The sequence below is a fragment of the Asparagus officinalis genome, chromosome 7 (assembly GCF_001876935.1).
Source record: "Asparagus officinalis chromosome 7, Aspof.V1, whole genome shotgun sequence".
NCBI lineage: Eukaryota > Viridiplantae > Streptophyta > Magnoliopsida > Asparagales > Asparagaceae > Asparagus > Asparagus officinalis.
This window is the reverse complement of record NC_033800.1, coordinates 147,224,217-147,238,158: the sequence shown is the minus strand read 5'-3', so window position 1 is coordinate 147,238,158 and position 13,942 is coordinate 147,224,217. Positions and strand designations below refer to the sequence as shown.

At 41.7% G+C, this 13,942-nt stretch overlaps 2 protein-coding genes across 2 annotated transcripts in view; both read right to left on the bottom strand.

Annotated features, from left to right (window-relative positions):
- The window catches only part of LOC109847944 (putative receptor-like protein kinase At4g00960), a 19,706-nt gene extending 17,757 nt beyond the window's left edge, over nt 1–1,949 (bottom strand). Inside the window, exon 1 of the mRNA XM_020417173.1 lies at nt 1,784–1,949. Coding sequence (XP_020272762.1) covers nt 1,784–1,949 — 166 coding nt within the window. The remainder of the gene's footprint in view (nt 1–1,783) is intronic.
- Nucleotides 9,018–11,695, bottom strand: LOC109850792 (putative receptor-like protein kinase At4g00960). The gene is made up of 7 exons (XM_020420863.1): nt 11,384–11,695; nt 10,913–11,065; nt 10,684–10,814; nt 10,329–10,539; nt 9,990–10,224; nt 9,744–9,894; nt 9,018–9,551 (listed from the first exon to the last, which is right to left on the bottom strand). Exons 1-7 carry the CDS (start codon nt 11,685–11,687, stop codon nt 9,216–9,218), a joined length of 1,521 nt encoding a protein of 506 aa, XP_020276452.1. The 5' UTR covers nt 11,688–11,695; the 3' UTR covers nt 9,018–9,215.

The window sequence follows — 13,942 nt, the reverse complement described above, 5'->3', positions numbered from 1 at the left end:
AAAGAAGAATTTTTTGATTTAAACCCATTCCACCTTTTTATTTTACAAACCGACCGACTCCCTTTTTATTTAGCGGAATCGACCCACTTCTCAGCCACGTCAGCAACGTGGCCGAGAAGCGGGTCGATTTTTTTTAATCCCGTCACTAAATAGTCGGGGTTGCCAACCCCGACTATTTTTTCAGTAGAAAAAATAGTTGGGGTTGGCAACCCCGACTATTTAGTGATGAGATTAAAAAAAAATCGACCCGCTTCTCGGCCACGCTGCTGACGTGGCCGAGAAGTGGGTCGATTCCGCTAAAATAAAAAAAAAAGTTGGTCGGTTTGTAAAATAAAAAGTTGAAATGGGTTTAAATCAAAAATTTGTTCTTTTGAAAACACTATAAAGAGACAACAAAACAACATGGTGTTTTTTCACAAAAACACAACAAAGAAAACACTGTGGGAGTGTTTGGCAACTTTGTAAAATTGGGCCACGACTGAACCTGGCACAATTATGTGTTGTTTCTTGTTTGTCAAAATTCTGAGCTAGATCTGACCCTATTTTTTGTGCCCAAGTAGCGTTACTAAACTAGTTTTGTTTTGAACCAGGAGGGGTATGGTCCAAAACAAAACTAGTTTATCACAAAACTAGGTCAGGACTGGTTCTGGCCCAGTTTTGCTCCGTTTGTCAGACTGACCTTATGGTATCCAAACGAAACCTTATTTATTATGATATCATATGAATAGTTTTCCCCCTGGAATGGCTATTTTGGGGATCACTGGCCAGAATAGATTAATCATTGTATTTTCCACCTCCAGCTAGTATGAACGATCAGGAGTTATAGCCTGCAACTATATATCGAATTACAAATTCTCTTTTCAAATTTGTGTGGTCATCTTCTGCCCAAGTCTCCTCTCATCAGACCTATGCTGGCATACTATCACATCAGTTCTCAACCTGAGTTAGCTTGAATATTAATTAAAGTTAGCTTGACACAATTCAATATCCCCGATCGTGTCTTCTGTTTATGACCATTCCCTTTCAAGAGAAGGAGGTCACCCCACCTATTTCCTCCCTTTTTAGTTAATTCTTCTCTGATTTTTCCACTCTGAAACAGTGATATTAAGATACATTTTCACCTTGATCTCTAATGGAAGTAAACTGGACCTCATCACAATTGAGGGGCTGTTTGGTTGTATGTTTTTACCATGTAAAAGGATGTAAAGTGTAAAAAAGTGGGTCCCAATGTCAGCTTTCATCACTTTCAATTGTTTGTTTGTAGTTGTGAAAATAGTGTAAAGTGATTTCATATGCTGATGTGGCTTGTAAAGTGATTTCATGAAAAAAAAAAGACATGATTTTAGGTGAAAGCTAACATTGAAGTTAGGAAAAAATAATAAAAAATAATTCTAACCAATATGATCATTTGAGTAGGGACCACTTTTTACACTTTCCAAACAAGCAACTAAAGTTTCATTTTGCAAACCAAACAAGTGTTTTATGATTCCAATGGAATCAAAAACAAACAAAGAAAAATATAAAAGTGAAATTGATGAGGTGGACAACAACTTTCCAAGTTGTGTCATAAAAACACAACTTTACCAACAACAACCAAACAGCCCCTCACGGAACAGGCCAGGTAAAGCCAACTGTCAAAAGGTGATTATTCAAAGAAGCACATGCGTGTATCGTCGTATTTGAATGTCCTACGAGTGCAGATACGTACGCGAAAAGCTAGGCCACGAGTTTCAGCACAGAAAAAAAAAAATACTAAAAAACCAATTGGGGCTTCTTACTATACCTCTTTTACGATCTTCTCCCGTTGGAGCAGACGGAGGAGGAGGAGGAGAGGGAGGGCGGGGATGGCACGGCGATGGAAACAACCGGCTCCCCTTCGAAGAATTTGTGGGTACCATACCTAAAACCGCAGCTCCTTCCAAGACTTCCTCCAGCAGTGCTCGAGGCATTAAAGTTGGAAAGTAGTTCCCCCAAGCACCGACTACACATGTCCCCGGAGAGATCCCGCGTGCACTGCGTCAGCCCGTATATCACCGTCTGATCATCGCCTCCGTACGATATCTCACCCGTAGCGAACAGGACCGCAGGATTTTGTGCGGCCCGAGCGGACAGATTGCCCATCAGAGCCGTCGCATAATCGGCAAACGTGTCAGGGTCGCTTGCCCCCGGGCCGGCGGGGGGGTAGGGGACGAGTATATCGTTTTCGGGCGTCCCAAAGAAAGACAAGCTGGAGTAGCGGAGTTCGCAGATTTCATACCAGAGGGTGACCTGGTAGGAGGAAGGGCAGATTTGTGGTACGTCGACAGCGGATGTCTTGACGCAGTTGCGGCACTCGGAGGGGCTGATGTCGCCTCGGCAGAGGAAGAGGCCGTAGGCGATGTCCGGGACGGATCCTTCGGTGAGAGTTGCGAAGGTGGAGTTGGTGGAGGAGTTGGAGAGGGAAGAAAGGAGGTGGCCGAGGTTGGCTTCGAAGGTGCTGTTCTTGGTGTAGTTACTGCTTCCGCAGTACTGGTTGACAAGGTTGGCGGCAGCGCTGCTTGGAGGAGGAGGAGGGAGGAGGAGCAGAAGGGACGAGAGGTAGAGGAGACACGCGCTTCGGAGGAGATGCATGCCTTTCTTGGTCCGTTAATGTTAGGCGATTGCTATCTCTCTCTCTCCACCTCATCTCGGTTGCCTCTCGGTCCTCAACCTTGCTTCAGCTGATGGGACTGGGGTACCGACTACGAAAAGTAAAACTGTTTAGTTTTATTTCTAGTCCCCCTGAACTTTATGGGTGTTGCACTAAACTCCCCTAAACTTTTCTTATTCCATCGAACCTCCTAAACTTTAGGGGTAGTACATAGCCTGTAAAGTTTTTCATTCCTCTAAATCCGGACTTGAAAATTTCTTATGTAATCCCCAAATTAACACAGTCAATTCTAACATGTCATGTCATGTAACAAGCTTATGATAAATAAGAAAAAAGAAAATAATCTCTTGGTCCCAAAAAATTTATTCTTTTGTCATTTTTAATAAAAGAGTATATTTTTTGGTGCTAAGAATGAACGTCATTTTTTTACAAGCTCACCATGTGACTTGTTAGACTTGATGTTGCTGACTAGAAGAATTAAATTTGAATTTTTTCCCGAGAGATTTATTGGAATAAAAATATCCAGGTGGTTATGTGTAATTATCAATAAAAGTTCTCATGTTATTTTGATAGAATTAAGGAAGGTTTACAATGGGATTTTGATAGGTTTAACAATAGTTTATCAAAAAATAAGCGTTGAAGTGTTCCAAAAATAGCATGTGAGCGTCACTTGAGAATTTTCCAGGAGAATTCCTCACATTTGCGTTATTGAGGATGAGCGGCAAGAGACTGCCACCTAGAGTTCCACCTGGATCACATCCTTAATAACCTCAACTGTCACACTGGCGTATCAAGCCAAATACTTTGTGGTCACTATGAAACCTCAATTGTCACATCAGCTTCTATATATGAGTCTTAGAAGCGTATTGGTTTTCCACATTAATTGAATCTTCCTGTTGTGTTTCTTCTTTTAGTTAGAGCATTACTTCTCATCTCCAGATGTTGCTAGTTGCAAGGACCTTATCAATGTGGTCATGTTACCGGAAGGGCTTTGTGAATATATAATTTATCACCTCACTGAATCAGGAATATATTATAAAATGCACAGGTAATGTGGCTCTGTCTTCTTTATCAAATCTCACGTTTGCGCAGACGTTTTGGATACGATACATACCATATTTGTGTCTATTTGCCAATTACGGACCTAGATACGAGTATAGATATGTCTTGACGAGGAGTGTAGAAACGGCGAAAGAATTTGGATCAGAACAGGTTTTGGACGCAGGAAACAGTTTGGGTGCTGCACGGTCGACCGCGAGTGGCGCTGTGGTCGACCGCGAACATGCACGAACACAGGGAAGTCTCTGGACTTTTGGCGGTCAACCGCGTGTGGCGCGGCGGTCGACCTCGGGACCCTGTAAATGGATTCTATGTTTCTGTCTTCTGTCCGGTTGACCGTGATGGGTTTGGCGGTCGACCGCGAGTCGGGTTTGGGCTGTTTTTGGTTTCCTGTTCTGTTTGGGATTTGTGTTTGATATAAATACCAACATACGAATTAGGGTTTCTTGGGGCTTTGGTTAAGGCTTGTTAAAGGGATATTTGGAGCACAGAAAAGAGGTATTTTCTGACCTATTTGTTTAGAGTTTTATTTGGAGAGATTAAGAGCTTTGTGGGTAGATTAGTTGGTTCCTTCGAGTGATTTGTAATCTCAATTTGTAATGTTCTTCTCTATTAGTGAAAACCCCATCCCCTTCTTGCCCCCGTGGACGTAGGTAACTTGCCAAACCACGTTAAAATCGTTTGTTTGTGTTTGTGGCATTAATTTGGTTTGTTTGGCCTTCTCTCGGCGTTTGTTTGTTTGATTTGATTTCTCGAAGCACGTAAGTTTAGTGTTTGTTTGGCTTCCGTCACGCGCAACAAGTGGTATCAGAGCTCGGGCTACGCTTGGGCTATTTGGAGGAGTAGATTGCTTTGGAAGTTCGTCTAGGGCTTCGTTTGGTGATAAAGGTGGGATTTTTACTATTTGTGGATCTCGTTTCCGTCGTGTGGGGGTGGGATATTTCGGAGGCTCTTGTTAGGGCTTCAGTTGGAGGTAAAAATCTATCTTTTCAGTTTGGATCTATTCTTCATTCGTTCTGTATTGTTTTGTTGGTGCTTTGAGAAATATGGTCGAGAAAGAAGGAGTTGTGGAGGGTACTTCTGGCGTGAAGACCGTCCAAAGTTTGAATATCCACTCTATGAAGATAGATGTGGAGAAGTTTAATGGCACAAATAATTTTGGACTTTGGCGATGCGAAGTCTTGGATGCGCTCAACGCGCAAAATTTGAAGGATACATTGGAGTTGGACGGGAAACTGGACGACATTGAGGAGAAGGTTTGGAAGAAGATGAATAGAACGGCGTGTGTTGTGATTAGATCTTGTTTGACCCAAGATTTGAAATATGATGTGATCAATGATACTTCGGCTAAGAAGATTTGGGAGATCCTAGAGCGCAAGTATTTGACCAAGAGTGTAGAGAACTGCTTACATTTGAAGAGAAGGTTTTATCACTTCCAATTGAAGAAGGGGACCTCCATTAGTGATCACATGAACCACTACACGAAGCTTCTTGCGGATTTGGCGAATGTAGATGTGACGATTGAAGATGAAGATAAGACGTTGTTATTATTGAGTTCCTTACCCGATGATGAATATGAAACCTTCGTTCTTACTCTTATTAATGTGAATGCATCTCTTTCGTATAGTGAGGTCACCGCTGTACTTGTGAATTATCAGCTTCGAAAGAAGGATAATGAGACTTTAGTTGAGCCGGTAGCGGGGGCATTGGTCGCAAGAGCAAAGAGTCCAAACCGTGGTAGGAGGTCACAGTCTAGAAGGGCACAACATGGAATTCGTAAGAATCAGTATGCCTTTTGTAAAGAAGATGGACATTGGAAAGCCGAATGCCCAAAGTTGGTTGATCGAGCCGGGAAGAATAAAGGGAAAGCTATTCAAGATTCAGAGGTGAATGTTGCCAAGGCTAGGGGCGACAATTCAGATTTGGATTCTTCTGGCTACTCGTTATCTGCACTATTGTCAGTTTGTGTTGCCGACTCTACAGAGTGGATGTTGGATTCGGGTGCTACATACCACATTTGTCCTAGGAGAGATTGGTTCTCCAGGTTTCAGGAGTTGGAAAGAGGGGATGTCGTGCTCATGGGTAATGATTATGAATGCCCTATTGGTAGTATCGGTACCGTTCGGATTAGGATGAGTGACGGAGTAATTCGGGAGTTGGATGGAGTGAGGTTCGTTCCTCAGTTGAAGAAGAACATCATTTCACTTGAAGTTTTGGAGGTAACAGGCTATAGGGTGACCTTGGTGGATGCACGTTTGAAAGTCACATTGGGGTCCATGATTGTGATGAAGGGCGTCAGGAGAAAAAAATTGTATTATTTGATTAGGAGCACAGTGTTTGATAGAGAGCTGATGACTTCTTTGGATTTGGCTAGACTTTGGTATTTGTTGAGGCTGGGATATTTGATTGATTATGCCGTGCATAGTTTGTTGAAGAGTTCTTTGACCTGCAAATTGAAGTCCTTTGAGCACATTGGTATGAGCAAAAAGACCGAGGTGGAGTTTGGCACTTTTATCCATCGATTGAGGGGTCTTTTAGGTGGTGTCCATTCAGGCATTTGGGGGCCTGCCAAGGAGGCATCATTGGGAGGTAATCGGTATTTGGTTTCCGCAGTTAGGGATTGTTCTAGACATTGGTGGGTTACAACCAGGTCCCGTTGGTGTGAAGTCCTAGAAGTCAACAACAATTGGAAGAAGTATATTGGCAGAAAGGTAATCCGTCGTTCTAGCTTTAGTAGGGGTTGTTTCTTGCATTTGTGCCGAGCTCATGGCAGTTTGAGACACTTCATTGGCGAGGAAACATTGGGGCGACGAGATGAGATGACTGTTTTGATGGGTCGTTCCTTACTGGAGGGGGATCGGTGTTAGTTGTTGAGCATTGGTTTTGGTTTTGGAGCTTCGACATATTTGGGTCATCTTAGTCATAAGTTGTAGACTGCTGCGTTTGGAGATTTTAGATCTGGTGGAGCTGCTTTAGATTTTGATTAACGTCGGATATTTGATTGTCCAGCATTCGGTCACATCGAGGATGTGAGATTTGATCCGATTTCACGTTTGGGATTCAAAGGCTCGTTTGGTTATCAGTTGGGAGCTTCTAATTATATTCTGAGCAAGTATGTCACATTTGACTCTCAGCAGGTGGAGAGTGTTGATCAGGTCGTTGGGACATCGTAGCGGGTGGAGAGTGATGCTACTCCACGTTGGGTGGAGATTACTCTACATACTCCAGATCATACTGCATTATTTGATATTCCAGCTGAGGTGACACAGATTGGGGATCATTTGGATTTGGATGCAGATGATGAGTTGGTTGAATCGAGTGCAGCTGGTGGACATAGTTTGGGTTTGAATATGGCCATTGGTTCACCTCAGGTGGAGGTATTTGGTTTGTTTTACTTTGGGACCATTGGGAGAGCTATCAGTTGCAGATTCGTTGGTGATGTTGGGGAAGAGTTGTAAACTTTTCTATTTGATTGAGGGCCTTTGGAGACCGTTTGGGTGAACTACGTGAAGGCTTGATTCCTTGGGCAAGAGGATACGTAGGCAGTCATTTATGATGCAGCCGATTTGGTGAGTAGATACCGATATTTTAGAGTTTGTTCGCATTGTCATTTGGGTTCTCGACTTGTTGTGGATTGAGTCCGTTCTCGTGATTTTGTTTCACTTCATACTAGACGCAACAAGTGAGACATTTGGTTTAGCTGGTGTCGGCTCAGTTTTGGAAGAAACTTCGCCGAGTTGGAGAATTGTAGAAACGGCGACAGAATTTGGATCAGAACAAGTTTTGGAAGCAGGAAACAGTTTGGGTGTTGCACGGTCGACCGCGAGTGGCGCTGCGGTCGACCGCGAACATGCACGAACACAGGGAAGTCTTTGGACTTTTGGCGGTCGACCGCGTGTGGCGCGATGGTCGACCTCGGGACCCTGTAAATGGATTCTATGTTTTTGTCTTCTGTCCGGTCGACCGCGATGGGTTCGGCGGTCGACCGCGGATCGGGTTTGGGCTATTTTTGGTTTCCTGTTCTGTTTGGTATTTGTGTTTGGTATAAATACCAACATACGAATTAGGGTTTCTTGGGGCTTTGGTTAAGGCTTGTTTAAGGGATATTTGGAGCAGAGAAAAGATGTATTTTCTGAGCTATTTGTTTAGGGTTTTATTTGGAGAGATTAAGAGCTTTGTGGTGAGATTAGTTGGTTCCTTCGAGTGATTTGTAATCTCAATTTGTAATGTTCTTCTCTATTAGTGAAAACCCCATCCTCTTCTTGCCCCGTGGACGTAGGCAACTTGACGAACCACGTTAAAATCGTTTGTTTGTGTTTGTGGTATTAATTTGGTTTGTTTGGCCTTCTCTCGACGTTTGTTTGTTTGATTTGATTTCTCGAAGCACGTAAGTTTGGTGTTTGTTTGGCTTCCGCCGCGCGCAACAAGGAGAACTCATATCTATGTTCGCCAAAGTCAAATATATACATGGATCAAGTAAGAGAAAATATGTGTGGATACATACAGAGATGAGAAAAGCAATAAATATTGACAAAAAAAGGCCGTACGCTGCAAGAGAGTCCATTAATATGTTTGTTGTATACGAATAGCTAATGTTAGATATCTGGATCATCAAAATTAACCTTAAGTTTAAAGATCTAATCATCAAAACAATTACAATTGTATGATCAATATTTATTCGAATATTTCTTACGCAGATCTAGAAATTTCACTAAATATGCGTATCCATAATCTTATCCTATTGGATATAAATATTTAGTAACTATATCCTTATCCTAACAGATACAGATATATTCGTGGACAAGCATTTTCTTTTCTCCCCCCACCTTGCACCTTTAATATCTTCAGTGAGGGGAAATAGACAAACTCGAAATATACGTACACACAATTGTTCTAGCAAGCATGTTGAACGTATTCTTTACCTGATGGGTCATGATTCAATGATAGAACTAGTTTTAATTTTGGCAATATCCACACCACCTTGGACAGTTTAATCCATTTGGTAAAATCTTATCACCTCCTTTCTGCTTTAGGACTTGTATGTTATCATTATTATGAATAGTCTTTGCATATGCATGCCATGTAATTTTTTCTTGGTTTTAACGTGTGTTTTATTTTTGTACCTTTTGCAATGTGGGTTGCATCAGTGAAATTTTGACCTTCTTTAGTAGAAAGCCCTCTAGTGGTTCATCTAGCTTGCTCTTGTGGTTTCACTTGGTGATTAAACAAAGTGAAATGATTACCTATTGTCTCAGAAACAGATAAGTCTTATTTTTTCGCAGGGATATCCATCTCTAGTGGAGTCATCAGGGAACAATACCAGATAATTAATATAAATTGCAATATTAATTGTTTTCATACAACCTTCTATAGTTATTTTTAGATTCCGTAGTTGACCCGCCTATTACAAGGAATGCATCGACGATGATAATGATAACCGTGATAAGGATCATGATGAATTACTACATGAAGAGGTCATTCACAAAATCATCTAAGATGTGAAGAACTTATTTGCATCTGTTTGTATCTACCGTGGTTGCATTTCTGTAATGGAAACATCATTTACTGAAACTGGTAATGGCATCCTCGCAAACTCATCACTAGAACCCACATCTGTTGGCTTTGGTAACATATTAGAACTAATCATCCCTTGGGCGAACCTAGGTTGCGTAGGAGTATTCAGGGGCACCGAGGGACTATGGAGCATGACAACTACCGATGACATCGAAGGTCTTTCATCTGGAACTTCTTGAACACACAATAAAGCTATGTGGATGCATCTCAGTATCTCGTTCTTCGAAAAAGTTTCCAAAGATGGGTCTACAATCTCTAATATTGAACCTTTGCTCCAATACTCCCACACCTGAAACCATCAAATTAATGCAAGTCAGCTAGTTTCAAGATAAGTTGCAATTGATCCTTGGGTGCGAGTAAATCACAAACCAAAAATATTGAACTTTGGTACTGTCTTTTCCCCCCTAAAATTTTCCTTTTCATGGATTGTAAATAAGTTGCATATAAATAATTAGCTAAGAAGAATTAAGAGCACACTCACATAGCTCAGGAAGTCTTCGGCACGCTCATGGTCATAAAATCTGCTACACATTTTTCCAGTGACCATCTCCAAAGAAAGCACTCCATAGCTGAAAACATCGACTTTGGTAGAGAAATGTCCGTGCAGTGCATACTCCGGTGCCATGTAACCACTGCAAAATATGAAAGGATAGTTTTCATGAGTATGGGACCAAAGTTTTGGTGGCATTAGTAGCCAAGTAAAGCAATGAAAACAACTGAAACTTACAAAGTTCCAACCACTCTACTTGTAATGCCCCGTGTTTCATCTCCAGAAAATAGCCTTGCCAAACCAAAATCTGAAATTTTTGCGGTCATGTCTGTATCTAACAGGATGTTGCTAGCTTTCAGGTCTCGATGTATAACATTTAGGTGGGATTCTTCGTGTAGGTAGAATAGACCTCGTGCAATTCCTCCTATGATATTAAACCTTTGTCCCCAGTTTAGTTTGCATTTGACAGGATCTGTAACATACAAACGTAATTGAATATGTCTAACTTTACTAGGAATCCGGTGGAAGAAAGCAATCTAGATCTTGTGAGATGAAATTGTTCAGGAAGAGAAATACCGAACAAAAGTTTGTCCAAACTTCCATTAGGCACATATTCATAAACAAGCAACTTCTCTTGTTCTTCTAAGCAACCACCGAGGAGTTTGACAAGGTTTCTGTGCTGAAGTTTAGCAACCAACATAAATTCATTTTTCAACTCGTCTACTCCTTGTGTTGAGGTTGCGGAAAGTCTCTTTACAGCTATCTCTTGTCCATCTGCAAGTTTTCCCTGTAGAACGTAACAAATTTTACATAGATTACAAAGCCCTTGAATTTGCTTAATGTGATATTAAACTCGAACGAAAAAGATAAATTACCATAGTTTCAAGGTATATGGACAACAGGAATGAACGTTAATTACACAAGTAATTACCTTGTAGACTGAACCAAATCCACCTTCTCCGAGCTTATTTGCTTCCGAGAAGTTATCTGTTGCAACTTTTAAAGTGGACAGATCTAGTAGTCGCAAGTCATCATTTGAGATGTCCTCCATATTAGTGATGCCTAGAAAAGGAACTTAATTCTAAGTGAACCCGTGATGAATGAAACTACCATGCCTTAAGCTTCAAAGTTCAAATTTAGAATGGTCGACGATGTTGTACCTGGCTTATTAGCTCTATGCTTACTGAGGGTAAGTTTCGTTACTCTCTTCTTCCAGAAGTAAATGCACAAGGTTATTAGCAGCATCACAACAATTACTACGATTGGAATCATGATGCTCAGAAGTAGCACCTTCTTGGTGTTATTCTTGCTTCCTACATCAAGAACGGGGCACTGAAATAATAAGCTAAATTAACAAATTTAAATCACTATCAGCATATCATCTTGGTAACTAATCAAATCATGTATTGTACGTACCCTGTCTTCTCTGGATGTTTTCCATAATCACATAAGTGATCTGGTGATAGTTTCCAAATTATTTCAAACAACTGTGTTAACATGGGATTTAATTGTTTTGAGTTTTCTTTATTTTGATATTCGACTTTACATTTTTCAAGGCCATGATCTTATTTTGTGAACTTTTTAAATTAATTTGTTCATGTGCGTACTTATTATCTTCTCGCGTGTCATACCTTCTACAGTTGAAATCTGATTGTTCGGAGCGGGCGGCGGAGTCGGCGGTTTCATCGGAGTCGTCAGATTAAGCACAACATCCCGCTTCCCTTGATAAAACTGATTGATCTCATACCTAAAATTACAGCTCTTGGCGAGCACCCTGCCCCCTTGCCTCGCTTCGTAACCCGCGTACATGCCCCGTATCTGCTGCAAGCACTGGCTGCACCCGTCATCCGACAGGTCCCTCGTGCACTGTGCCAGTCCGTTCACGGTGACGGCGCCGTCGCCGCTCCCGTTCGTCGCAGTCCCTGTGGCGAACATGGCGGCGTAGTTGTCAATTTCGTCCAGAAGCTTCTTCTGCAGCCGGAATGAAGTCTTGAACCTACCGGTGACATTCTGGGTGTTGATTTCAGTATCCCACTGCCGGTGTAGTCGAGTGAGGAGAAGAAGCGGAGGTTAGAGTATACGGAGCTCGCAGTTTGTTCGTACACACCGTGGCTTGAGCCGGTGGTGTTGGCGGTGAAGGTGGAGTGGGTGGAGGTTAGGATGTTGAATAGTTGCTTGAGGTTTGATTTGTATTTGCTATTGGAAGTGTAGTTAGAACCGCCGCAGCTGTTGAAGATGGCGTCGCCGGAGCTGAAGCCGGAGCGGAGGAGGACGAGAAGGAAAAGATACAAGAGATTGGTCATGTTTTTTTCGTTTGGTGTTCGCTTTGCTCAAGTGATGAATAGCTGAGTTCAAAACTTCGTAGTACTTATATAGGGGATGTTTTTGTTATGTAAAATATACTTCTTTGAAATCGTGTTTATCTGCAAAAACTACCCTAAATCATCAATTTTAAAAATAAGAAAGAAAATACCAAAAATCAACAAGTTTTCAACCTCGTTGGATGGATATAGTGAGTGAGAATTTGATTGGTTTAATGTTTTTTTTTTAACATTACAATTACAAACTAGCCTATCCAAGGATGATTGGTTGAGTCCTAAAGTTGATGACTTGTCTGGTAGTTTTATAAATACTGAAACTTTAACATACCTTGTAAATACGCTCGATTTTTTTTCCCTTTTTTTTTTGGAAATCACTATATGGTACAGGTAAAACGTAAGAAGACTTTTCTCTCATATTTGCCAGCGGAGTGATTTCAATTACGTGAAAGAAATGATGTTGGAATTGTAATACATTTGTGTGAATAGAGAAAATCCAAAACCCTGTTTTACTGCATATAGTCTTCTGAAGTCTTCTTGGATCAACGGAAAGAAAATCAAATATCTGTCCTTTGTAGTCACAAGCAAGAAAATGACACTCTTAAAAGACTTATACAAGTCAAGGTCGCCGTTTGTGTTTTTGTATTACACGGTTTAATGAGGTGACTGGCCAGTGTCACCTTCATAATAGACTTTAGTAGCATCATATGCCCACGCCATGCTGTGGAAATTTCTCTCTCAAATCTTTCACTATAAAATTTTCGCTTTATATTATTAGAAAAAATATCATTTCAAAAGAAAATTACCACGAAAGTGAAAATTGTAGAAAACTTCCTTATAATAGATTAATGTAGAAAACACTTAAAGAAGCATCCCATAATTTACAATTCCTACTTATCCAATATGTCCATAAACTGCATAATTAAGCGAATACTTAGAAATATGATCTTTGGCTAGCTATATACGTTTCCATGTTGTCCGCTATGTATTACTTGTAATCTTTAAACCTAAGAACTTCCGGGAGGTAGTCATGTGGAACTAAATATTAGAACTTGTAGGCGTCTAAAATTGCCTATAAGCTCCCGCATGCAACACAAAACAAAGACTGGACGAGTCAAGAAGGCTCACTAAGTCAACACGCACGCGTCGGTCAACACGCGCGCGTCAATCAGTTCACGCGCATCGGTCAACACGCGCGCGTCAATCAGCTCGTGCGTGTCAATCAGCTCGCGCGCGTCGGTCAACACGCGCGCATTAATCAGCTCGCGCGCGTCGGTCAACACGCGCGCGTCAATCAGTTAGTGCGCGTCGGTCAACACGCGCACGTTATCCAGTTCATGCGCGTCAATTAACACGCGTACGTCAACCAACACGCGTTCGACGGTCAGTCCTGCAACGAGGCGTACAAGTCAACAAGTCGACCAAATACATGAAGCAGCAAAAAAAAGAACAACTCCGGGAAGGAAAAGCGCCAGACCCGCGCCAGCGCGGAACGGAACAGACCGACCCGTGCAAGCGCGGGTCGGATCTGTCCGTCGCGCAGTCCGTCGCGCGGTTTTTAAAGCGGTTTTTACATGATTTATCTGTTCTAGGGGTTCCTAACTGACTTGATATCATCCCCAAACGTGATTAGGCTATTGTTAACTGAAGATAGAGCCAAATCACTTGTTCTCATCCAAATAACCGCACCCGAGGCCTATAAATATCAGCCCAAGGCCATGACTTTGCCCCATCTAGTATTGACAGGGGGGGGTCTAAAGTTTTAATGCATTTAGCTATTTGGAATGTTAGAGGATTTAACAAATCCTCTAAGCACATGATGGTGAAGCATTTAATCTTCCAATATAAGCTTCCTTTTGTAGCCCTCCTGGA